The 27223-nt window shown below is 40.5% G+C and overlaps 1 protein-coding gene across 1 annotated transcript; it reads left to right on the top strand.

Moving 5' to 3' along the window:
* Positions 1-1697: 1697 nt before the first annotated feature.
* Positions 1698-25292, top strand: LOC138983852 (ras-related protein Rap-2c-like). Its single transcript, XM_070357193.1, has 3 exons — positions 1698-2000; positions 2675-3318; positions 17788-25292. The coding sequence occupies exon 2, from the start codon at positions 2762-2764 to the stop codon at positions 3299-3301; it is 540 nt and encodes a 179-aa protein (XP_070213294.1). The 5' UTR covers positions 1698-2000; positions 2675-2761; the 3' UTR covers positions 3302-3318; positions 17788-25292.
* Positions 25293-27223: the final 1931 nt, after the last annotated feature.

Here is a 27223-nt window from a genome sequence, read left to right as displayed (position 1 = left end):
CAGTTGGTCGCTATCAGCGTGGGTTCGATCCCCACGTTCGGCGAGAGATTTATTTCTCGGAGTCAACTTTGTGCAGACTCTCTTCGGTGTCCGAACACGTGCGCACGAAAAAGATCCCACGTTCACAGCGAAAGTCTCAGGGCTTGGAAAACACGAAGACACGCATGCATCATCTCTCGTCTCTGATTATCATGATCGTATTTCGATACTTTGACGAGACAAACCCAATGCTGGTGTGTCGAAGAAGACAGCCACAGCGGGCTTGTTCGAATTAAAGTATCACACCATATCTTCAGCGTATTACCAATACCTGTCCCAATATAGAGGACGTTAAACCCTAATAGTCAGCCAGTCACGTATTTCTGTCCGGCCAGGAACTTGTCACCACTGACGTCACAGTCTGATGTAAATAGACATGATAGTGAGACGGTGTTGTGTTTGTTTTGTCACACGCCGGGTAGGTGCGATGAGGTGTCATTCCTGCAGGTGTGACTGTTATGGCGTTGATTGTACCGTCAAGTTATCACACAGTCAGCCTGTTGTGTCATGTCTTTGCGTCGTGTTGTACGGTGGGGAGGATCAGCAGCCGTGACTCGGTCGATCCGGCAGTTTGTTATCTACATATCTTAAAAAAAACCCACCTATGCCGCACATAGACATTGTTTAGAGTGTTCAAGCAGAACTATAAAAGTGTTCTAGAAGAACGAAAAAAAACCACCCAAAGAAACAAATAAAGACATGAAAAAAACAAACAAAGAAAGAAGCAGGGAAACACACACACACACACACACACACACACACACACACACACACACACACACACACACACACACAAAACACGCAATAAACAAAACAAGACATGGGAGTTCATGCAAACAATCAAGCAATACATTAATTAACAAACAAAACAAAAGAAGAAATAACAACAAAACAATCAACGGAAAATATTGTTTTTTATACAGTTTAATAAACAGCATGCGAGTTAAAATGGCATGACAATTTATTTATTATACACTAGTAAATCAAATCGATTCACTGAATTGGCTTCAACTTTGCCACTGTTTTTGACAACAAATGTTGACGACTTTTTAGAGCCACAGAAAGAAAGTAATATAAAGAAATAAAAGAAAGTAACTGGGGAAACAGCAAGTGAGGAAAGCAACTGCATGATGTTATTAAAAACAAGTGTTCAAGGTCGCTTATTTGTAACGGACACACAGACACAAGACGATACCGACGGTTTTTGTGTGTGTTCAGTGTTATGTTGTTCTGGTATGGTGTTGTTGTTTTGTTGTTGTTGTGTTTGTGTGTGTGTGTTGTTGTTGGGGTGGCAGTGTGTGTGTGTGTGTGTGTGTGTGTGTGTGTGTGTGTGGGGGTGTCTTTTCAGGAGAGAGAAATGAATGAGACCGAGGGGTAAAATCGAGTCACATTGACACACATACGAGGCCTACGTTGGCACGCATTACCAGTTAGACACGATCTTATCCATATTTACAAATGACATTCCTCTTCAAACCTCACCCCCCCCCTTCCTCTCGCCGCCTCTGCCATAATGGCCATCCTCCCCCCTCCTTTTTTTTCGCAGGAGTGTCAGCCTGTTCAGTGAGGCAATTCGTTCAGTGACAGCGTATCTCAGGCGTGATAGTGCATCTGACGCGATGTATAATTTATCATCATTGATATCGAGTTCACTCACGCGTCATTTTTGTCTACAGAACCGTCACAACACTATATTGGATCTGACTCACTCAAAGACGCAAGACTAGATACTGTTTGAGAAGGGGCAAAAACGGACATTCAGTAGCAACCTCAGTTTTCGGACAACACCGAACAGAGGTTTTTCTCGCTGCTGACGCCACTGAGCACTCTTTGACGGCGGAGTCTGAAACAGTTACCAGCTGACCCAACCTATGATGGCGACCATTGGAGTTCGCCTGAACGGGCACAAAACAAACTTTGCTGGCTCCTTTTCACGCGTTTCAGGACCTTAGCCCTTCTGTGTGAGTTACTGTTGAGTTTTGACGTTATTTTTGTAATAGTAAAAGCCGGGTAAGTTGGGACACAGACGAGTGTTGAGAAGTTTCAGAGAGTTTGACAAGTGCGACCCCCGGGTCTCCATTTTGACGAGTGTGTCACGGTGTCGCCTCTACTCCTGTAGCTGGCCGTGGTCTGTGTACGAGCTACATTGTCATTACTGTGATGCGACTGCTTGTCGATGAGTATTCTGGTTGCTGAGTAGTTTCAGTGAAATTTTGCCTTGAGTACGGAAGCGTTTGATAGACAAGGACACCCACGCCCACCTGTGTTTCCGCAAATTTGAGGAAGGGCTGAGAATGAGAAGCAGACGACATGAATTGAAAAGACAACTTTCTGTCGTCATCACTGTTTCGACCAAGCCTTCAAACGCACCGCATAGAGAGAGAGCATGTGGCGCTGGTGTTCAGTAGTATGATTACATTTGGGACGTGTTTTGTGTCCGAGGGAACTACAAAGTGTGCTCAGCGGTTTTGCCCAGTTGCTGAACAGTGTGATAGTTGGTCAGTGTGTGTTTATTTGACCGTGTGTCATGTTTTGAGTGTTAATGGATATGTCAATGGTAGGATTGGCTTTGAAGTAGTGAGAAGGTTTGTATGGTCTTTTGTTGTTTCTCATGAAGCTTTCTGTGATGTTCCAGATATCCTCAGCATCCCGTCGTGCCTTCCGAAGAAGAGGACTGTGTGAGCAGTTCGAACGACATTGTGATTGAAACAAGATCACAGCCATGAAGGAGTACAAGGTGGTGGTTTTGGGCAGTGGGGGTGTCGGAAAAAGTGCCCTCACTGTCAAATTTGTGTCTGGAACATTCATGGAAAAGTATGACCCGACAATCGAGGACTTCTACCGCAAGGAAATCGAGGTCGACAGTGCGCCGTCTGTTTTGGAGATACTGGACACAGCCGGGACAGAACAGTTTGCGTCCATGCGGGATCTCTACATCAAAAACGGTCAAGGTTTTGTCATAGTGTATAGCATTACGAGTCTACAGACATTCCAGGACATAAAGACAATGAAAGACCAGATTATGAGGGTGAAGGGACTCGACCGCATTCCCATGATTCTTGTGGGCAACAAGGCTGACCTGTCATCGCAACGTGAAGTTCAGATATCAGAGGGCGCCTCGTTAGCACAGCACTGGGGATGTCCATACCTGGAAACGTCTGCGAAGAGCACCCAGAACGTCAATGAACTCTTTATTGAGATTGTGCGAGAAATGAACAGCTCACCGGTGAAAGAGGCCAAGGGTTGCTGCAGTATTCTTTAAAGTTTATAGATATTATGGTGAGTATTTTTCTTATTGTGTTTTACGTTCGGCTGTGAAGACTTACCTTTTGAAGTCGTGAATCATTGAATGATTATCTTTAACTTTAAGTTTAAGTAGGGGTAGCACCTGGGAGCATGCTTCAAATGGTTTTACCATGAGGTGTAAAACAACACTTATCATCATCACCGAATGGTATGGTTTCATTTTCAATGTTGTGTGTTAAATATTAGTGTTTATCTCATACAATGTATGGTTACTTTCTGTGTTTAATTTAGACCAGACTCACCAGTCAGGGCTGTGCAGATGGTTTTTGTGTCTGTCTTGTATTAGAAATACAAAATAACCATTGCCACAGAAGTGTACTTTTCAGTGGGTTGTAACTTGTAACATTTTTAAGTTGTAAAACTTGTATTAAATTCTTCCTCATACGCCAATCCCCTTTTAGTTTTACCCATACTATTTCTCAACAAACAAGCACACACACGCTCTCTCTTTCTGTCTCCACCAACCCCCTCTCATCACCCTGCCTCCTACTTTCTTGCTGTTTCATACATGTGTGTATACAGACACACACCTACATAGATCCGTGTGGACCCTATGGCCTACCTCTTTCTCATTGTTCAGGATAGAAAAAATACTGCCTTTCTTTTCAGGTAGGTACTTGTATTTTGTACACACCTGTCACAAACACTGAATCTTTAAACAGCGGGGCAATTCCATGTGAAAGTTTAATGTGATCGGCACGTAGTGTACACCTGTGCTAAGCTGTGTGTAGTGTAAGGCAGGCCGAAAACATCTAGTTAAATCATTTGACCCACTACCCTTTCCTGTCCAGTTTTTAAACTCTTCCTCCAACCTCTCTTTCCTGTTGATCTATAAATAATGTTAAGCCTCTGAGTTTGACACTGAGGTGTATATGTTCATTTACAATTACAAGTCTGTTTGACAGATTGTTGATGGAACGAAGAAGCTGTAGGTTCATTAACCTCCTTTAATTACATCCATTTAATCTTTTAATTAATCTTAAAAAAAGTTTTGATTAAGTTTTATTTAAATGTTCAGAAAACTCACCAACAAAGCAAGTGATGAAAAGAAATAGCGTGCAGTGTGTGATATTACATCCAAACTGTGATACTGTTACTGTTAGTCAGTAAGTTAGTGGGAGAAAGCCAAAAAATGAGTGAACATCAATATCAAATAAAGTGAGAACCTACATTGATAATGATATATTATTGTATGTACTCCAGTGTTGTTCTCAGGTCTCGGTCTTTAAGTTTGATTACTGACACAAACGGTTTTTATCTGACTCATTGTTCTGACTTCTAGCTGGTCGACCGTTCGATAGTTTTGACACAGGAAGTCTTCTGACAGAACAATGTTTTTCATAGCCAGGGCATTTGCACCTGGACATTTTTTTTAGGCCAGGTCCAACTAACCTATTCAGTATTGACAGTAGTGTCCTCCTCTGACTCCTGAGTCTGGAAACAACACTTATAGTGATACAATGCAGGGTTTCATTTACTAGTGTGCCATTGGCGCATTAAATCTGAAAATGGCCCATCACAATTCCCTTTATAATTTAGTGAGTCAAAGGGCGCATTGAGATTAGGCCTAAAAAAAAAATAGGTGTGGTTACGGTAACCCGACCTACCCTATTTTTAGGGGCCGATCCTATAACTTTTTATTACATTAGTCAAAAAAAAAACAAAAAAAAAAAAACAAAAAACGAGTGCAAAAAACGCAATGAAAGCGAAAGCGCCCGTGTCGCACACTTATTTCCCTGTCAAGTAGGTTTAATTTGTACACATTAGAAAAAAAAGTAAAAAAAAAAATAAAGTGATTGCCTACCTACCTACCCTATTTTTTTGGGCTATGTTACCGTAACCACACCTATTTTTTTTTTTGGCCTTACATACCACTGCACCACCAAATGTACACTTTACATTGGATTACACACACACACATACACACACATATATATTGGTCAGGAATCTGTCAAGGTGTCCAAATGCAAAAATCCTGTTCTGGATACTTTTATTACTTTGTATTTTATTCTGTTTTTAAATGACTACAAGTACAATATAAACAATACTGTTATGAAGTATTCCTCATGCAGATTCTATCCATACCAAATTTATGTCTGTCAGTCGTCTGGATGCTGAGAAAATTGACTTTGTTCAAGAAAAAAAGCACCTTTTTGGGCACACAAGGCGTTACGCAAAACGCATGGTACATTGGGCATTGAATAACCAAGTTACTGATAAGGGTATCATCTCAATCTAATTTTTAATAGGTCCAGAAATGGATGGAGAAACATATGTTAGATTAATGAATGTTTGATCTGAACATAGGTTTTGGATTTTGAGCGTTCTTTTTTAGCTGGTCTGTATGTTACATTTGGTGTAAATAATCATGAAAAAAGGGAAACTATCTTAAAAAAATGTTTCTGGTCAAACTTACTTAAAAATCATTGCAGAGGAAGGTCATTAGGTAGGATGATTGTAATTTTTTTTAAATTGAGCGAAAAAGTTGTGTTTGTTGTAATTTAATTTTAATTGTACTTCAAAGTTAAAAATATGCGTTTGGTGTAAATGAAATTGTATCTACTTGCCCAAACAAGTTTTGTCACAGTCTTTAAATAATGGCATAATACTCAAAAGTGTGTGTTTTCTTATACCTCAGACACCTGGTAGTTAAACTATGGTCACAGGATTCCTAGTGCTTGCACCTGTTGGCTTGTAGAGAGATTTAAGTGAGGCCTTCTGACAAGGGTGTAAATGTAACGTACATACTGAGAATACTTGAAAATGACAATGAATTTGTTTTAGAGACAGAAGATAACTTATCAGTGCTTAAGAACAACCAGCAAGACCAAACCTTTGTTTCAACATGAAAACAAGCACACTGAATGACAAAATTTACCTCAGAAGGACCACTGTTGGGACATTTTGGTGTAAATCACTAAATGTAACATACATCACCTTGTTTTTTTACTGAGACCATATGCAGCACATAATAATGCTAAAAACAGCACATAAGTCTGTTGAGGGTTTATGAGCTAAATAAAAGAGAAATTACCCTTCAAATGGACCTGCAGATCTTCGGAGCCTTCTGTATGTTACTTTACACCATCCTTTTGTGTAAAGATGTACACACAACCAAAAAGGCACAACCATTAATTTAACCCTTTATTTTGACTTGAGACAGGTAGCTTAGAACAAACCAGTTAGAAATACTGTTTAACTGATGTGAGCATAGCCCATTAAATGTAAAATCAGTACCTTGTACTTGCTGTTTGGTGTAAAGTAACGTACAGATCATGGGTAAAATTAACATTTGGTACTGTAGTGGAGTACCAACCTGACTATTCTATCGTGAAAAGGATTTGTTACGATTTCTTGTTTGTAACTCAAAAAACTGCGGACCAAAATAGTGTAAAAATATTTAAAGAGGGTGATTTAATAATAATTTCTACACCGCTGACCGTGCTTTTTTCAAATTACATAATAACCTGATGATTGAGGTTAAGGTTTGCAAAACAAATGACATTAAAATTTACTGGAACCTTTTCTGCACTTCCATAGAGAATTTCATTGTTTTAAAACAGTGTAAATAGGTAAATGTTGAATTGTATCTTTGATTCTGGGCTTTGGTGTAAAGTAACTAACGGATAAATGATTTTGCTTATAAGTTATATTGAGACAGGAGAAACTTTTTTCAAGTGTTGCTTTAGTACAGATCAACTCTACATTCAGCCATCAAGCCATTGGATAGTGAAACAGTTGCCTAAAGCTGAACCTAAGGAAATGACAGCACCTTGAAATTATGTTATGGTGTAAATGTGACATACAGTCATTTGTGCTTTATCTGCAAATATTTGATAAACCGAACACTTGACTGGAAAATAAAATGCTGCAATTGAAGGACAGGAATACCGAGATGTTTATTCATGTAAATTTAAGGAGGTTTAAACAAGTCTAAAAATTGTAACACTTTTTAGACTCCTTGACAGATTCTTGGCCATATATACAGAGATAGCACAATATAGCGGCTAATTCTCAGATGGTACCATATATTGCACCATTTTGCATCTTTGATCAAATGCGTACAGGCCTCTTTTGCGCTTCTTGCCTTCCACTATGTCCCATCGGAATTTGGTTGAGGGCGAAAAATGTCCCATTGCCTTTTTCTCCCAGGCTAAACCCTGCAATGTACTCAGAAACATACATTACTGAAGTGAAGTAAGGGCGTAGACACTAGCACATCATGCTTACTGATGTAACATTGTAAAGTGTAAGTTACACTTTACAATGTTACATCAGTGTAATCTGAAGCAGATACTGAGTTCATGTGTGCAAGCAGCAGAAATTTAGTCTTACAAACTGTTCAACTACAAGAGTTTATTGAGTATTGATTCAGGCCCATGGTCCATCCATAAACCCACTAAGAGAATATGACTGAGGAAATATGCCCAAGTTAGTGAGTAGATCATAGAAGAAGTGGCGGTAGATAATAGAAATTCGAGTCGTATGAATTTATGATGTATGTAGTGTGTCATCATGGTATTCGACACAGAGACTTGTTGTTGAATTTGACAAATGATCTCTTTCATTACGAAAAGCACTCATGAATCACACTTCACAGTGAAAATCTGACCTATAAATTCGAGACGAAGTGCATCACATGTACATACATGTATACTACAGTAGCAATTTAACCTTAGTCAGTAAGTGTGACACAGTATCTTCTGGAGACCAGGATCTGACACATTCACTGACAGCCTAGGCTGTAAGCTGATGATGCAGGCCTGATTTTGAAGTGGATGACTGCCAAGGGTCTGCAGGGGTCAAACCACAGGTGTCTGAAACCATGGATCTCTGTAGAGCCACAGGTGTCTGAATCCATGAATCTCTTTAGAATTAGAGCCAGAGGTGTTTGAATCCTTGGAGCTCTGTGGAGCCACAGGTTTCTGAATCCACAGATCTCTTTAGAGCCACAGGTGTCTGAATACATGTATCTCTTTAGAGCCACAGGCTCTGAGGCAGGGATGGCCAGATCTCAAACATTTAAGTCGCCAGCCGGGCGAGAAACTCCAAGAAAGTTGCTAGCCCGCCAGAAACTCCACAGGCCCGGTAAACACCAGACCAACAAACAATGAAACAGTGTTGGTATGGATGATTGTCAGATTTATATTTATAAATTTTTATACACTCAAAATAGCGGTGGTACGTACGGGCGACAACTGGACCGCGCTCAGCTGGCTTCTTGTTTGGCTTTTATGCAACGTTCTTCACTGACGCAAGTTGCAATGAGCCATCTTTGTTTCGAGTGACTTGACCTGTTCCAACTTGAGCAATGCTGTTCCAAACGAAATTGCGTTGTTTTCCCTGTTCCTATGTTCTTAAGAATTTTGATTAAAATAAAACCCACCATTATTTTCCCATCCAACTCAAATGTACGACTTTCTTCTTCGCTATCGGCAATCACTTGCCAATGTTCTTTGAATGGTCAATCTTTTCTCTTTCTTATGCTGTTTGCTTTTTTCAGCATCAGTCTTTGCAAGATATTTTTTATGCGGGTTCACCTGATAATAGAAAATGCGTGTTTAAAATCAGTAGTGAAAGTAGAAACAGTTCTAATGAAACGTCGAAAGCTCATCCGAGATGGAAGTCTTGTTCTTGTGTCACTCGAACATGGCAGCGATTTTGCAGATCTGACAGAAGTTTCTGCATGTGCAGTGTTTATTTGGCTTTTAAAAATGAAACTCAAAAGTAAAACCAGAAGTTGCTTTGTATGTGACCAGAATGTTTACTAGCCAGCTGGGCGAGCTTCCAGACAGCTTCTACTAGCCTGGCGGATTTTTTACTTGTCCCTGGCAACCCACCGTGGATTTGGTCATCCCTGCACAGGTGTCTGAATCCATGGAGCTTTGTAGTCCTTTCTCTTCATCCTGTTAGTGTTACACTTCGCACAGCCTTAAGGGGGAGGGGGGTCAGCGCAGTTCATGCAACTTTGACAAGGCTCTTATCACCTGGTGTGCAGCCTCTATTCCTTTCAAGTCAACAGAAGAGGGGGGGGGGGGGGGGGGGGGGGGTCATGTAAGAATTGTAACATTTCCCATGGTGGCTCTATCATGGTGGCTGATCCTTTTGAATGTATTGGGACAAACCTTTGTCTAGCAGGCTTGCTATCACTGCATTGCTATCATGGGAATAATCAGCAGTAGGTAGGCATTGAAATTGATTTAGCAGCTGCTCAAGCTGCCATTGCTTTTAGTTATCTGGTACTCATGTGACTTCATTTTTTGTAATCTAGCCCCCTCATCCTCCCCCTGTGTTCATTATTTATTTACTTATTACTTAGATTATTAAATATAAATTTATTAGATTATTAATATTATGTCTCTTTTATTATATGTTTTGACTTTTCCAGTCATTGAGAGTGTTCACTGTCCTTAGCGTGTGCCCAGTGATTACGAATGACAAACAATCCTCACTCAGTTCCAGACTGACACAGAGACTCCCAGCAAAACATTTCAGTTACTACGGTAGTACCCCCCCATTTATGACCTCCTAAAATCTGAGAAATTTCAGATCCGAAAACTCTGTCTTAAACTTAAAGTGAGGGTAAACTTACACAGTTACAGAGGCTTTGAGCTGAATATTTGAGAAAGGTCTTAGAGTGGGAAAAGACTGAAAAGGGGGGTTCCACAGTATGGATACTTTAACCAATTCCAGCACCTGTGGTCAAACTCAAAGATTTGAGGCCTGGACAAGAGGTCTAGCGGACACTGACAGTGATAGTGGCTGCATGCACTTTGTACACATTCTGGGTCCTTGGGGCACTTGTCCCTCAGGCCTAATAGACCCTAGCTGCTGGAAGTTTTAAACTGCCTGGGGCCAGATACTGAGAGTGAGATAGCCAGGGAATGCAGCCTCCAGTGGTGAAGTGTGGAGTGGTTGCTGCAGTGGTCTAATAAAGTGGGTGGGACTGCCAGCCAGCACTTATCAGTGGATACACTGCCTCCGGAAATGAGTAAAGTCTTGCTGTTATTGGTTGCTGCCTGCTGGGGCTGCTACTGTTTATTGTTAAAGTACCACAAGTACAACTCTGAAATGACACAGTTTTGCTTCTGAAATCTTGCTGGGTACTGTTTTCTAATCTGAATGGTTCATTGGTGAAGCTATGTGTTTGCCTCGGAATGGACACAATTCCATCTGTAATTAACACAAATCAGAATAACTCATGCCCAGACTGTTGAGAATTATAGAAGTTATAATCTTATGACTTTTGTTCCAACATGATGAATGTACGCAGCAGATTATTTTGATTAGTCATTTAGCATCACACATTTCACATGCAGCCTCTGCCTGTTAAATTGTGACAAGCACACCAAAAAAGGCAAGTTGTACTTGTAGTGCTTTGGCAGGCTTGGGATGGCACAAAAAGACAGCCACTGTTTGCACCGCCCAAAGGCCTACCAGTGTGCCTGTATTGTGGGCTAATCACACTGTTTAGGACCTCTCCCTGTGGCTTATAAGAAGATTAGAGAAAAGGCTTACAAGGGGGAAGGAGGGGAAGAGGGAGGAGTGTGTGACAGTGTGTGGATTGAAAGGACACTTGTGGTGGTGAAAAGTTAAGCTGTCTGAAAAGAATCAAGGTTAGCACAGGGCAGCCCGCTTATATTTTCCTCCACTCCTGATCCCCCCCCCCCCCCCCCCCCAGCCACCAAACACACACTCACACACACACACCACCCTCCACACACACACACACACACAAGAAAGTAAAACGCTGAGGGAAGAAGGCTTGCATTTAGAACAAATTATGGATGAAGAGCAAAAGTGAAACAAAAACACCACAGAACGAAATCTTGTGGGATACAACACAGTGTTAGATGTTTATTTAAAAGAGGGAACGGAGTTGGGAATAAGGTGGGATTGGTTGGGCCTTCAGAGTACGAAGAGTACCTGTAAATGTGTAATACCAGACTTGTCCAGAGAAGACAAAGACAGCGCGTCAAGGTTTATGCTTTTTAGTTGAGCGGCCTGAGGTACAAAAAGTGATACAATATTTTTTTGGCCAAGTTTGATATGGCAGAAGTGAATGAATAGATGACAGGGTCATTAAATGACAGGTGGCCTTGAGTGTTAGATTGATTGATGTGTAATTCATTGTCAGCAGTGACATGACACAGACACACAGATGGAATCAGACAGCCTATCTGTATACAGGTAAAAACCACAGGCACATGACACAGTTATAGTGGGGAGTGTGGAATGTGTGGACTCTCATTGGAATGATACAGTCAAATTAAAAACAGATTTTCACATTTTCAGTTGATAACATATATATATATATTAATATATATAATATATATATTATACGACTTGTGTCTGTCTGTGTGTGTGTCCGCGATGCCAAGCCAAAGTTCTCGGTGGATCTTTTTCAAATTTGGAGACCGTATTCAGCTACACCCCGGATACAACCTCATCGATGAGATATTTCAACATATGCTCTCAGCGCGCAGCGCTGAACCGATTTTGGTTTTTCTCTGGATCCATTCCCAGTAACTCTTCCTTATCTTCTCCAGTGTTTTCAGCCGCGGTTATCTCCCTTCCTCCGTGCGGTGCGCCGGCAAAGCCGGCGTACACCCGGCATAGCCGGGTCCCGGGCGCAGCCGGGTATTCAGCTCGACTTCTTCCCGGCGCAGCCGTACCCGGCGAAGCGGGTATTCATCTAGTATATATATATATATATATTATGAGTTATTTCTAATATGCTGACTGTTAGCAAATGATAACAAGACATGTCGAGAAAAAAGATATCAAGCATGAGCCTTTTAGGCGAATGCTGATATCGTTTGTGAGACATGTCGGTTATCATTTGCTAACAGTCAGCATATTAGAAATAACGGTTTTATTACCGTTTAATTTGACCAAAAGAAATTTCGAAGCAACCCCACGAATTAGACAGAACAGCCGCATTGGGAACTTGAGCGCTTCTACCTGATTATGCCTGTCAGTCAAAGAATTCTCGTGACCTGAGTCAGCCAATCAGAGTAACACACCTGACGTGATGAATATTCACAGGTCAAATGCCTTTGACACACAACAATCTCACAAGAAAACATGTTGAACATGCGTTTCGGTTGCTTCGCTTTTTCTCTTTGAACAGAGAGCGACAGATTTAGAACTGACTCCAGATGGATGGGAAATGACGTAAAGATACATTTGATGTAAAGCGAGTGGCGCAATTTCGCTTGATTTTTCCGAACTTTGATCATTTAGATTTCAAGTGAGCGGTCGGCATTGCACACTCAGACGATGGGCGGTGCCTTGCTGTTCCGTTACGCACCCACCGACAAAACTCGCTTTTCAGTATTATTTAGATAAAGAGAGTATTACCTGACAGCATTTGAAGTGTCATTCTTTAGAATAAATCACGCTGATATTGTTGAATTACATTTTTACTTTGTCTTGTTAATTTTTAGCGTGATAAACAAAAAGAGTCCCTGCCTGAACGTTATAACATTTAGAGGGTCACCTAGAATCCGTCCTGATTGGTCAAAAAGCCATATGGGGCCCGGTAGCTCAGTTGGTAGAGCACTGGACTTGTGATCGGAAGGTTGCAGGTTCGAATTCGGGCCGGGACGGACACGGGTCAACTTTATGTGCAGACCCAGAGACGGAAGCCATGTCCCACCCCCGTGTCATCACAATGGCACGTAAAAGACCTTGGTCATTCTGCCATAAGTGCAGGTGGCTGAATACACCTAAACACGCAGACACCTGGGTAGCGCGACTCCGTTGCTGCTAGCTTTCCACTGGGAGGAAGCGACCCGAATTTCCCAGCGATGGGACAATAAAGTAATGAAAAATGAAAAAAAAAAAAAATGAATTGGTAATAAATATATATATATATTGTAAAATCACCTCCATTTTAAAACTCCCTCCCTTTTAGATTAAACCTAATATTTTTAGAGTTTTTCTTTAGTGGAGCATTGTGAGTGTGGTGTTCTTGTAGGTCAAACAGGCTAGACATCATCAGTACAGTGGACACACTGACAGCAGTGTTTAACTTCTCACATTGGTTAGAGGAAGAGGACGTTAAATTTCGTGATCATTTCATGGTACACTTCCTGAGTATAGATCCCTGCAGCTTGTAAGACTTTATGTGCTTTCTGTATTTTTACTGAAGGAAAGCACATGGTTTTAGGCAATGATAATAGTATATTATCTTAAAAGAATCCTTACAAATCTGTGATTATTTGATGAATTTAAATGTCACATCTAACGCTTGACAACAAGTGATGTAGCTTTTTAAGGGAAGCAATATGTTGGTGTCTGCACGATTTGACAGAATATTATTAGTTACTGTATCCTGACCTGTCTAATATAGATATGTATTAGGGAAAGAAAAAGGGTGCCTTAAAATGGGGGTAATTTTACAGAGGTTGTGAACAGACAGTCTGAGAAAAGGGGGAATCTTCAGATGGGGTGTCTTAAAACGGGGGTTCCTCTGTATAAAGATGTATTCATTCAAAAGAGTAACTAGGGGCGGGGATGTAGCTCAGTCGGTAGCGCGCTGGATTTGTATCCAGTTGACCGCTGTCAGCGTGAGTTCGTCCCCACGTTCGGCGAGAGATTTATTTCTCATAGTCAACTTTGTGTGCAGACTCTCCTCGGTGTCCGAACACCCCCCGTGTGTACACGCAAGCACAAGACCAAGTGCGCACAAAAAAGATCCTGTAATCCATGTCAGAGTTTGGTGGGTTATAGAAACACGAAAATACCCAGCATGCCTCCTCCGAAAACGGCGTATGGCTGCCTAAATGGCTGGGTAAAAAACGGTCATACACGTAAAATTCCACTCGTGCAAAAAACACGAGTGTACGTGGGAGTTTCAGCCCACGAACGCAGAAGAAGAAAAAAAAAAGAGTAACTCATTTAGAAGAGGGGCAGCTGGGATTGACAGGTAGCCTCTCAGACAGCCAGTCATGTTTATGAAAGGACAGCTGCTTATTAAATTAGACTCAGAACCAGTCTGACAGCTAGCCTTGTGCTCAGGGGAGGAGTCTGACAGCTAGCCTTGTGCTCAGGGGGAGGAAGTTGAAAGTGACACCTATGATCAAGGTAGCCAGCCAAAGGAAACCAAAGACAAGTTTTCCCTGGACATCAGAATATTTAGATTATATACACCTGCAGTTGGCGGGTGAGCTGGTGAAAGTAACATGTAACATCCTTGGGGAGAGGTCGCCCTGTGTGTATTAAAGAACCCCAAAAGGCCTGGAGGAAACTACAGTGGAACCCCCTTATTAATTATAAGACCTCCACAATTCCAAGAAAATCAGGTCTTAAAAAGGAGGGAGTCAAAATGGGGGTGAATTTACACAGGTTATGAACAGACAATCGGAGAAAACAGGGTCTTAAATTGGGGGGTCTTTAAAGGGGGGTTCCACTCTACATGTAGTAATAAATATCAACATTCTTTGGGGTAGGTAGCTTTGTGTTTAGGAATGAATCAATAAGGGCCTGGGGCAAGCCAGTGGAATATTATAATAAGCAGCCAGAGAGGTTACAGCCCTGTGCCTAGGAAAGCACCAGAAAGGCCAGTGGTTGGGGGGGGGGGGGGGGGGGGGGGTCAAGATGGGGAGGGAATGAGGAGATGATTGCTGTCTGGCCCGGTGCTCACACTCTTGATATCTGCTTGATACTGCCTCTATAAACATGTCTCTGCTAGTTGAGATAAAACATCAAGCCTGGATGCGTGTCCTACTTCCAGTCCTCCGCTTTCATGGTGTAATGCCTGGAGTACTGAGAATGAGATCGTCCTTTCCTCTCCCTATTCAGTCATTCTGTCCTTCTTCTGTCTCCATCTCTTCCCCAAGTCTGTCTGTGTCATTCAATCTGTCTCTCTGGGTTTTTTCCTCCGTCTCTTTCCTTCTGTCTGTTTGTCTGTCTGTTCCTTCTGTCTCTCTGTTTGTTTGTTTGTTTGTCTGTGTCTCTATGTCTGTCTCTTTCCCTCCATCTTGTTCCCTCTGTCTGTTACTGTGTCATTCTATCTGTCTTTCTGTGTCTTTCACTCCGTATCTTTTCTTCCTTCCGTCTGTCTGTCAGTTAGGCTGATGGGGTCTATGTCGACCAAAAGAGTGGGATTCCCTGTAGGTGGAGTTCCTGGAGGGGGATTCCCTGTATACAGGGAATCCCACAGGGTGGAGTTTTTCAATAAAACTTGCAAACCATACTCAAATTTCTAAGAAATATCAAAAAAGATTGAAAAACATCAAATTCTACCGATGTCGCCAAGCATCACGTGACTTTCAGCGATATCAGCGACACGCTACAGGAACTAAATCCTGTGGTATTCCCTGTATACAGGGAATCCCCCTCCAGGAACTCCACCTACAGGGAATCCCACTCTTTTGGTCGACATAATCTGACCCCATCAGCGTCAGTTAGGCTCTCTCTTTTGTCTCTCTTTCTACCTCTCTTGCTCCCTCCTGTACATGTACCCTCTGATAAAATGTAGACAGTTTTAATTTAATGTACTTTTACTACGTTAATTCAAATAACATGTTTCAAGCCATTCATTGCTAAATGAGATTCCGCGGATTAAAGAGTGGTAACAATTTCCAGTTGAGCAATTACACTTGTGATTTTCTGTGTGGCTGTATGTGTGCACATTAGTCACGTTCATGCACGGACATGCATGCATGTGCATACACATTTATGCATTTTGCCTGTTCAATGGCCTCACCATTCGGATGTGAAAACGCAACTCTAGTTGTCCCGATGATTCATGTTACGACACCAGTTTTCCCTTAAAAAGAAAAAAGGAATAAAACTACTGCGCATTGCTAATCATGTTCTGCTGCAATTAATTATCCCAATACCCGTCAGATGAGCCTGGGGGTTCCCTTACCACGATGCAGAGCGTTTCATTGTTTCCTCATCAATTGATTTGACTTTGAAAGGGTGCAGGCGGGCATTGATTTGTGTCCCGGGAATGCCATATCCTGGATTTGGAATATCAATGAACCATCATAATGAGAGTGTGTAAAAGGGGGGGGGGGGGGGGGGGGGCGGAGAGGTTGGATATGGATTGGAAGAAGGAAGGAAATCATTGTTTGAAGTTCATATCAAAGACATTGTGTTTAAGTACAGTGCCCACAAGATCTGACATGTGCCGATGGCGAGCCGAATTGTTAACTTGTTTGAAAAAAAGAAAAACGTAAACGACAAAAGCAAACAAAAATATTTCCCAAGCGGGGAATCGAACCTCGGCCGTCGCGGTGAGAGCGCGAAATATACGTGGAACCCCCCTTTTAGGACCTTCAACAATCTGAGAAAATCAGGTCTTAAAAAGGAGGAAGCTGTCTGAAAATGGGGGTAAACTTACAGGGGTTATGAACAGAAAATCTGAGAAAACGGGGTCTTGAAAGGGAGGGGGTCTTAAAAAGGGGGTTCCACTGTAGGATGTTTTTCTGTGAAGTGTTTTCAAGGAGTTAACATCATTTCATCTTCGGCAGTCTTTGTGCCTGTTACTATGTTACGGACTGGATGGCGGAGTGGTAACGCACTTGCGAGAGGTTGCGAGTTCGACCCTGGGTCAGGGCGTCAGCAATTTTCTCCCCCCTTTCCTAACCTAGGTGGTGGGTTCAAGTGCTAGTCTTTCGGATGAGACGAAAAACCCAGGTCCCTTCCTGTACACTACATTGGGGTGTGCACGTTAAAGATCCCACGATTGACAAAAGGGTCTTTCTTGGTAAAATGGTATATATAGGCATAGATAAAAAATGTCCACCAAAATACCCGTGTGACTTGGAATAATAGGCCGTGAAAAGTAGGATATGCGCCGAAATGGCTGCGATCTGCTGGTCGATGTGAATGCGTGATGAATTGTGTAAAAAATTCCATCTCACACGGCATAAATAGATCCCTGCCCCTTTAGTCCGAGTCTGGAGAAACGCGCGCGATATAAGACTTCATATATAACATAACTATGTCTGCCTATCTCTCTGTGTCCTCTTTGCTTTGAATAGATCTTCAACTCATTTACCTTTTGGTTACTTAGGTTTCCATCACAAAGGTTATTGTGAGGCGTATATCTGCTGCAATAGCGAAGGTACTACTAGGAAAAAACTTAAAGTACTAAGTTAACACTTCATGTTTAGTGACCGCCACTAAACATTTGTGTGTGTGTGTGTGTGTGTGCACAGCTTGTGTGCAAGTATGTGTGATTTGTGTGCACAGACTATGGCTAATGCACATGTGTGTGTACACTATTTTGTGCATGTGTGGTTTGTGTGTGTGTGTGTGTGTGTGTGTGTGTGTGTGTGTGTGTGTGTGTGTGTGTGTGTGTGTGTGTGTGTGTGTGTGTGTGTGTGTGTTTGCTTTAGTACAGGCATACCTGTGTGCGTGTTTGTCCATCCTGAAGTATAGATTAACTGCATATCTCTACAAACTTTTTTTCTTTATTTGCAGGTGCAGAAATCCATAGACAGCAGTTCCCCTCCCTCCTTCCTTGCGCAATCAGGACTGGCATCCATCGGCAATTTAATGCATCCTCTGAACCCACCTATCCCAATGTGCGTTACAACATCATCTGTCCTCGGCATCAGCCAATCAAATGGAACGTTTCTTCTTGTCTTGGGATACCTGAGAATCATCCCTGTTTGTCCATGCTACATGGCAGTTATCATCTGAAGTTGAAATACATTAGATCTGTGTGTTTGTTACGGTATCTTCGATTTATATATATGGGCAATCAGTCAACTCGTGCTAGATCCTGAATACCAGCGTTTTGATTTTGTTTGCAGTTTTATTTTCACTTTCCTTTTTGCACGTTTTTGTTGGGGTGGGGGTTGAAGTGTTTAGTTAGTGATTATAATTTGATGGTAACATTGTTTTTAGAGAAAAATGGGGAAACAAATATTATCCAAATTTGAGGGGAGGAAGGACATTTACTGGTTTGGGATTGAACATGTGATTGTGCGTTGTCATTTTTTCTTCTCGTTTTTTGTGAAGAACAAATGACTATACAAACAAATTGTAGCAGTCACAATTCTGAAGTTTGGTTTTATGTGACTTCTTCTGGCGTGATTTATTCAGAAATATTACTTTCTGAAGATTCATAGCAGATGTTAAATGATAAAAACTAAATGCAATGCACCTGTTTGTCCACCAAGTTGGCATCATCTAGGATGTTTTTTGTTTTATTTTGTCTGCTGAATGTGTCTGTATAAACTAATATAAACATTGCCAAAAGTGACATGAAAATGCATTATAGATTGTCTTTTGTACACTGCATAGTGTCATGGGATTGCTTTATTCTTGGTGTGTCATGGCATAGCTTTATAATGTTTATTCTTGGTGAACACAAGACTACATGGACTTCGCATGTGATCCCATTTTGTTGATTCCATTTGAATATCGTCCAAGAATGTGTCATCCTTCACGTTCGGAATGTATCGTCCAGTGTGTAAAAATGAAATGTGTATTTTTGCCTCAAGATTGTGCTCGTTTGTATGCAAGGCAGTGCGTTGTTTCACTCAGTTGATTTGAATGCTATGATAGATATCGCCTACTGTGAAAGAACTTCCTACTGCCAAAACAGTCCTGTAATGTATGGCTTCATTAAAAAAAAATTATATAAGCTTTTGGAAAATCTTCTTGTTTTGAACAGTGAGTTTTAATCACATTCTGCCCTTGAAAACCAACAGATCCTCTGTTCTGATTTGAATTTGAGTTAAAGTCGAATGGATGCTTCAGAAAAAAACCAACAACAACCAACAATTATTTCTTTGAGCTAATACTGTCTGGTCCTCAAACACCAGAAACATGTTCTGATTATTGTTTGTGTGTAAACAGAAGCGATTGCGAACATTCGCACCATGGTGACTACACTTGTAATTTGTATAACATTGTGTGTCTCTATGTAGCTGAATGTACCAACACCAGGTTTGCTCCATTTTGGGCTCCCACCCATGGTTTGCTCCCTTTTGTCCCTTTGGTGCAACTGTATTTGCCATTTTTGCTTTTCGAATAAGGGAGTTAATCGTATACTTGGAGGTTGAACAAAAATGCAAGAGCTGATGGGGTTTGAAGGAAGATTTTCAAGTGAAAGTCCAGAGCTTGGACAAAGGGGTTGGAACACCTTCTTTTATTTTTTTTGCTAGTGGAAATTACAAGCAAGTATCTAGTTCTTTGAGCTTTGCTGACATTTTTAGGGACTGTTGTGCATGCACTTGAGGAAGATCTTGGGTTTCAGTTTCGACAAAATGGTAAGAGACGATTGTGTACAGGGAGCTCAAATGATTTGAAAGAAGATGAAGGAGAAAGAAAGACTTGATGATCAAAGACTGGTGATTGCTCTACAAACTCACGCTGATAGTTGTTTTTGTACACAGTTGCTCAAGAGGTTGCTGATCAGTTTGTGATTACTTTTCTTCTTTTTTCATTTTTGGTAACTGCTGCTAAGAATTAACTGCAGAACACAGACAAACTAGGATAGTTGGGAGCGTTGGAACTAGGTCAGACTTTTTCTTCAATGGTTAGAAATGTTCTGTGGCCTTCATTTGTCCTCTTGGTCTAGCTGCATATGGTTGTCATGACAGTTTGACTTTGTGGTTTGCACTTTTGCTGGACTCCCTTTGTAACTTGGCTCATCTCAGTTTTCTTGAGTGGGCAGATGTACTAGCAGTCTGTGGAAAAACCAGGAGAGACAGAAACAAAAACAAGGCCAAACATCAAAGCTATTATTTAAGAACAGAAACTTGAAATGTACAGAGTATGTAAATTGTACATGGAGCATACGCCTTTCCTCTTCCAGTGGATGCTAATGGGTGTGTGTCTGTGTGTGGATAACTATTGAGGGCTTTTCTTAAGATAATCCAGATATGTGGTTTTACTTGGACATTAGTGATACATGTTTGCAAGCTTTGGTTTCAAGAACAGCTAGAGAGTGTCTGGTGATACATGTTTGCAAGCTTTCATTTCAAGAACAGCTAGAGAGTGTCTGGTGATACATGTTTGCAATCTTTCGTTACAAGAAGAGCTAGAGAGTTTCTGGTGATACATGTTTGCAAGCTTTGGTTTGTGTGTGGATTAAACTATTAAGGGCTTTTCTTAAGTAACTCCAGATACATGGTTTCACTTGGACATCGGTGATACATGTTTGCAAGCTTTCGTTTCAAGCAAAGCTAGAGAGTACCGTCAAGGTGTACTGTGCAACGTCAACATGTTGGAAATGCTCATCCTCTTTACATTTTTCCTCAGAAGATAGTCTTCAAGCACCTCAGGGCTTCCTTGTTCCATTATCACACATCCAGGCTCACAAGTTGAAGGCATCCTTTCCTGTCTTGCATCAAAGTCAGAGGACAAACGTTTATGTTTTGCCTGTTGTAAAACTTCAGTTAAGTTTGGACATGAAAGAAAATATGTGAGCCTGCATGGGAAAACCTGGCTAAAGACACAGCGAGCTACAATGGAAATAGGTCAGAAGGGATCAAATTATCAATCTTCAGATTTTCTGCTAAATCGCTTTATAAATGATCATCCAACTTCATCATCCCAAAAGGATTTCACCTGTATATTTCAAAACAGCACTATGGAAAAACTATTACAATTAGATCAATTCTGTTTTTTGTAAAGTATTTGTCAAAGTCTGAAGTTTCATATAATTTCAAAAAGTAAAAAAGTAAATATGTTCCCATTTAGCCTGGTTTTCCCATGCAGGCTCACAGATGTCTGTGACTTCAGAATCAGTCCTCGCATCATTTATTAGATACATGTACTTTACTGACTGATTCATTTGGGGTTTTGTTTTTTTGCTGCAAAAAGGGTTTGATCACAGTTTGCTTCAAAGACAGCAGAAGGGCTGATTCCTTAAATAGTGCATTAATGTTTGTATCTTATTTTGCTTTTGTCAACAGATTGATGCGTTAATGTCATGGCAATTATTTTGAGATAGATATGGTTTCATCATTTTGCATTCTGTTGTGTATGAGTGTCCTGCTTTCTAAAGTTTTCATTATTTCAATAACAGCACAAATGTGTTTCTGTTGTCTGTCTCTACCCATCAAATTTTGCAGTTAAAATTAGAGCAAATGTAATATCAACAATCCATGCTTGGTCAAACTGTATTGTAGTGATTTTAATTTGCACCCACAAATATTCTGTACATACATGGGTGTTACTCTTCCGGCTTTTGCCGGATTTCCGGTTTTTGAAAAAATCTGAAGCCGGAAATTCCGGTTTTCCGGGTTTTCCAAAAAAAAAGAAGAAAAAAAAGCTTCGTTTCGCTAAGTTGAAATAACGAGCAGCGGTTCCGATCCGACTTTTGACACCGGTTCGCGTGCTTTCTCGGTTCGCTCCCTTGGATTTGCCGCCATCTTGCTTATTATGATTTGGTTTCGTCGGTGTCCAGAAACTTTCTTTCAAACTTGAGCATTTTGGACCCCTGCCTTTCAGGTTTTTTGATTTTTCCCACTAACACCCATGTACATACCATATACATAGCCTGCAGCCTCACATGCTCCTATTAACTTCTCTGTTCACTTTATGTTGACAGAAATTTGTGTTTGTAATTTTTGTTTGTGACACTGTTCTCGACTTTTTGGTCTCATCACGTGAAAGAGAGTGATTATGTGCGTGTTTGTTTTGTTTCATTTATTTTCCCTGATTACCTCAAGGTAAAATTAACATTTCTTTGTTTCAAAGCGCAAAACAGGCTCCAAAAATTGAAAGGTTAACATCCAAACCGACACAAAAAGTTAAGCTAATGTTCTGTTGCTGTTTTAACTGTAGGTCATTGAATTGCTTGTCATTCTTTATGAAGGGAAATTGTACAGTGACTAGCACGTTGGGCTCAGCTGAATATTACTTTTGAGTGAGAGATGACGTGTGTGTGTTTGGTTGTGTGAGAGAGAATGAGAGAGAGCAGTAATGTAACTGTAGATTGTAGTTATCATACAAGGGCCAGAGAGAGAGAGAGAGGACACTGATTTTTATATAAATGCACCCTTGTGAGTTGAACTTGAGACTGGAATGACATTGAGTATCTGAGACTTTATTGATTGATTAGAGTTGATTGTTGAAGGTTAGCTTTGCAACAGTAATTGTCCAGATTGATTTGTGGATTTGTTTTGCCATGCACTGCAGAATTCCATCTTTAAATATTGTTAGCAATCAAAACCAAAGAGTTTTTTCTTCTGTTGCTATTATGCTTTTGTATCCTGACATTTTCTATGCTAGCTGTAGTGTAAACAGTGGTTGCGGTAGTTAGAGTTGAGTGAGCGTTTATAATTCCGCAAAGTTTATGTGTTGATGCGTGTTGATCGCAAAATATTGTACCGGTACCTGTCAACGCTTTCTTAGTTTTTATTTGAATGTTTCCTGACATGGAAGCGTATGTGTCGTGTTGCTTTAAATGTTTAAGTCTTCCATGACTGACAAGAATACTGTACACTTAGAAAACAAATGAACAAACACTTGCACTTTTCATTTAGAAGGTGTTTTGTTGTAGTTTTTTTCTATGCATACCATGTAAGAAGTAGAAAGTGGTAGCGAATGTCTTTGTTACATATAATAAATAATACTGTTTCATTTTTGGTGAATGTGAGGAAATTGTTTCTGTTGTGTATATCCAGGCATGAGACCAAGGGTAGGGCGGATGGTGGCGAGAGAGTGAAGGGAGGGGGAATGTTTACAGTGCCGTGTGCCGGGCTGTGAGCAGTGCCCGCCAATGTTTAGCTCAGGCACCGTCGCGGCAGACACGATTTAGTTCTATGCAGGAAAATGCAGCGCGCTATTCTGGCCATCTGGCCAACTGTCGTCCTCATCTCTAAAGGCAGACTGATACCAAGAGGTGTAAGTTACAACCGCCTTCAGGCTCAGGCATTTTCAAACGCTCGACTCAAGACTATATTAGTCCACATCAAAGGATAAGAAAATGTATGACGATTTTCAACAAAGCTGCAAAAACACAGATCTTGGTCAAGCTGAACTCTCTAACTATATATCACTGCTCTGAACCTGAGGCCTAACTTGCTCTCTTGTTTGTTTCTTATCTTATAATGCTCTTTTAAAGCAAGTTTCATTCTGATTTAAGATTAGATGCAAAGAATATAGTTTTCATTTTGAAAACAGTTTTATGTCTGTGTCTTTATACCGAATCATTTTTATTTTAATCAGACTGACTTTAATTTGTTTGAACGTGTATTTTGTGTTTAAAAAAAAAAGGATTTTTTGTAGGATTTGTGCTGCATACTTTAGTAGTTGTTGGTTTTGAGTTTCACTGAATTAACCAGAAAGTGATCTTGTTGATTTTTTTCTCCACTGGAGACAACTCTTGCCACACGCAGCATTTTGATATTGTTTCAATAGTTGTTTCCCTTGCAACATGCATTCATGTTTTCTGACTTCTTAAGTATGTGCATAGCTATTCCAAAATTACCCATGAACACTACTAAATATGAAACAGTTTATTTTTTTTAAAATTAACTTGAATCCACTGCCCTTAGTTTTCTGTTTGTTCATTTGTTTGTTTGGGTTGTTTTCACCACTGTTGTGGTCTTATCACATATGGATGATAATAGCAACTGGTGTCAAGATTAAAAAACAAAGGATTACTGTACTCACCGATACAAAAACAACCCAAGACGATAACGAATTTTCGCTTCTGGAAGCTTCATCAGGAAAAACAAGAACACAAAAGACAACAAAAAGCAGACGCAACACGGAACGAACAAGGTTTGAAAGAAAATGGAGGGGAAACACGCAAAAAGGGGAAGGAACTCTAGTTTTTGCGTGTTTCCCCTCCATTTTCTTTCAAACCTTGTTCGTTCCGTGTTGCGTCTGCTTTTTGTTGTCTTTTGTGTTCTTGTTTTTCCTGATGAAGCTTCCAGAAGCGAAAATTCGTTATCGTCTTGTGTCGTCTTTGTATCGGTGAGTACAGTAATCCTTTGTTTTTTAACTTTGTTCATCTTACCACAGTCACTTCGTTGTTTAGATTTTGGTGTCAAGATGATATTAAATGTGAGCTTACTCATTATTACTTCCTCATATTACTGTATGATATGAGTCATGATTGTTATGATGATTACCATCATGATTCCCGCAGTGGGGCACTGCGGTTATGAAATTAAAGGCCCCTCCTGGTTTTGGAACCGCAGGAGCTTTCTAGTTTGCTGTTAGGTAGATTTTTGGTTCCTCTTTCCTGTCATGCTCTCTTTTTCTTCATGAATTTTTTTCTTTTTTCTGCCTTCTTGCTCATTCACCTGTATTTTTTCCAAAAATCTCTTCTCTTGCCGCTTGTCTCGCGATTCATGTATAGTTTAATCTGTTAGTGTTCTGATGTAAGTCCAGCAGTAGATAGGTTAAGCCTATTTTAACATACTGGAAACTGGTAATCTTCCAGTAGGTATTAATTTAGTTTTACTAAAGCCTGCTGGGACACAAGTAATGGGTTAGTGCATTTGTAAACAGGAATCGCTTGACAAGTGGCCCCCTTCATCCCCCCCTTCCTCGTCCTGATATGGCTCTGCGTAGTCGGCTGGACGTTAAGCAACAAATAAACAAACAAACTTCCTCATATTACTGTATGATATGAGTCATGATTGTTATGATGATTACCATCATGATGACATTGCAATTCACTTCTTGATCATTCACTGTTTTGTGATTCTTATACTGCGTTTGCACCTTAGATTTGGCATTTTTCATTTTCCCTTTTTATATTTTTTCTTCTTTTTTTTTTTACTTGTATGTATGTAGCCACTTTTTGTTATGATAATAATAACTGCTGGTAACCTTCGTGAAGAGGAGAGAGTCGATGATATTATTGAGTGGATTGTGATAGCTGTGTATAGTGTGTACGAGTGTATATAGACGTAACTGGAAGAACATGCTCTCTGCGTACAATTATGCATGTGTCTCTGCCATGGTGTGTTAATGCTTGTAAACCAAAAAAAATGGCCTGTATGATCTTGTATTTGTTTTTGTTTGTGTGTGTGTGTGGTTGCATTTGTGTGGATTTAACAAAACCATGTGGTTTGCTGGTCACTACAAGAAACTACATGTGCACTGTATGTAAACTAATGACACATTTTTGACCTGTTGAAAAACAAAAGAGTTGTGTACTCACCAAGACAAGGACAGTACAGTGGAACTCCCTTGTCAGACCTCCACAAAATCTGAGAAACAATCGGGTCTTAACAAGGAGGGTGTATTAAAATGGGGGTTAATTTACAGACTTAAAAAAACAGAAGTCTTGCATGGGCGTCTACCCCCCGCGGGTTAGGGGGAAGAATTTACCCGATGCTCCCCAGCATGTCGTAAGAGGCGACTAACGGATTCTGTTTCTCCTTTTACCCTTGTTAAGTGTTTCTTGTATAGAATATAGTCCATTTTTGTAAAGATTTTAGTCAAGCAGTATGTAAGAAATGTTAAGTCCTTTGTACTGGAAACTTGCATTCTCCCAGTAAGGTAATATATTGTACTACGTTGCAAGCCCCTGGAGCAAATTTTTGATTAGTGCTTTTGTGAACAAGAAACAATTGACAAGTGGCTCTATCCCATCTCCCGCCCCCCCCTTTCCCCGTCGTGATATAACCTTCGTGGTTGAAAACGACGTTAAACACCAAATAAAGAAAGAAAGAAAGAAATCATCGGACTGTCAGGTATTCTCAATGTTTCTCTGCAGAGAACGGCCCCTTTTAAGACCTCCAACAATCTGAGAAAATCAGGTCTTAAAAAGGAAGGGGTCTTAAAATGGAGATGAATTTACAGAGGTTCCGAACAGAAAATCTGAAAAAAATTAAGGTCTTTACAGGGGAGGAGTCTTAAAATGGGGGTTCCACTGTATTATGAGTGCTTTTCTGCAGAGTACTGGCACAAACAAAATAGAATGCTTGTCTTTTAAGAATTTAGATTAATCAAAAGACGCCTTGAACACAGACAACTTTGATAAATTGCTTGCAGCGTGCAAGCTTGAATTCTGTCACTTCAGTAACGGCTACTAAATGTCCTGCAGATGTATGTGGCTTGTGTGGGAAGGTTGAACAGGCAAACTGTTAATCGTTCTTCCAGTATAGAAGTTTGAAGAATTACAATTATTTCATGGTATTCAAGGCTATTAACCTTCGCCGTAGGTCGCTAAAAACATTCTTTGCAGCACGTCGTGAGTACCAATGTAACCATACTTCTCAAAGAAGGAAAAACATGCACGGGTAACCAAAACAAGAACAAGGCACAACCACAACTCACACAAACGTAGGCATACACACACACACACGATACAAAAAGAACAGGAAAGAAAAAAAAAAAAGAAAAAAAAAAGATGTTGAAGAAAAAATTACCCGCGGTTCTCAAACTCCCGCTCGAGTTCGCTGCTTGTTCCTTGAGCCATCTTGAAATAGATCAGAACTCTTCTCAGAAAGAGAACCAGAAAGTCACATTACACTGTTAGAAGTATGGTTACATAAGTACTCACGATGTGCTGCGAAGATAGTCGATGTTTGACCTTTGTTTATTTAATTACCTGTCAATCAATTTTAATGCGGGTTTAGGAGATAATAGATTTTTAGGTGTTTGAGGCATTTCCAAAAGCTCATTACAGAATTCCACCTAGTTTTCGAGATATTCGCAATTAAAGTCCGGACTGTTACTAAAGTACTCACGACCTACGGCGAAGGTTAAAGGCCATACTCGTAGCGTTCATTAATTAATTCATATTGTTTACATGTGCCAATAATGTTATAAAACCGTACCTAAGAGGATATAATAACGATTGGCTGTAGCTTTCGAACACAGAAAAAATTATTTCAGTATTGCAAAGTGGTGTTGATAGTTTTGAATGTAAACAGAACAGTCTCAAACGCCATCTTTGGTTTATGAGACGTCAACGGTCTAAAAATAGCCC

Source organism: Littorina saxatilis, linkage group LG13, assembly GCF_037325665.1.
Source record: "Littorina saxatilis isolate snail1 linkage group LG13, US_GU_Lsax_2.0, whole genome shotgun sequence".
Lineage (NCBI taxonomy): Eukaryota > Metazoa > Mollusca > Gastropoda > Littorinimorpha > Littorinidae > Littorina > Littorina saxatilis.
Note: the sequence above shows the minus strand (reverse complement) of the source record. Positions and strands in the feature narration are given on the sequence as shown.

Coding starts and splice junctions, on each gene's coding strand:
- LOC138983852 (XM_070357193.1), top strand. CDS start 2,762: ATGAAGGAGTACAAGGTGGTGGTTTTGGGCAGTGGGGGTGTCGGAAAA.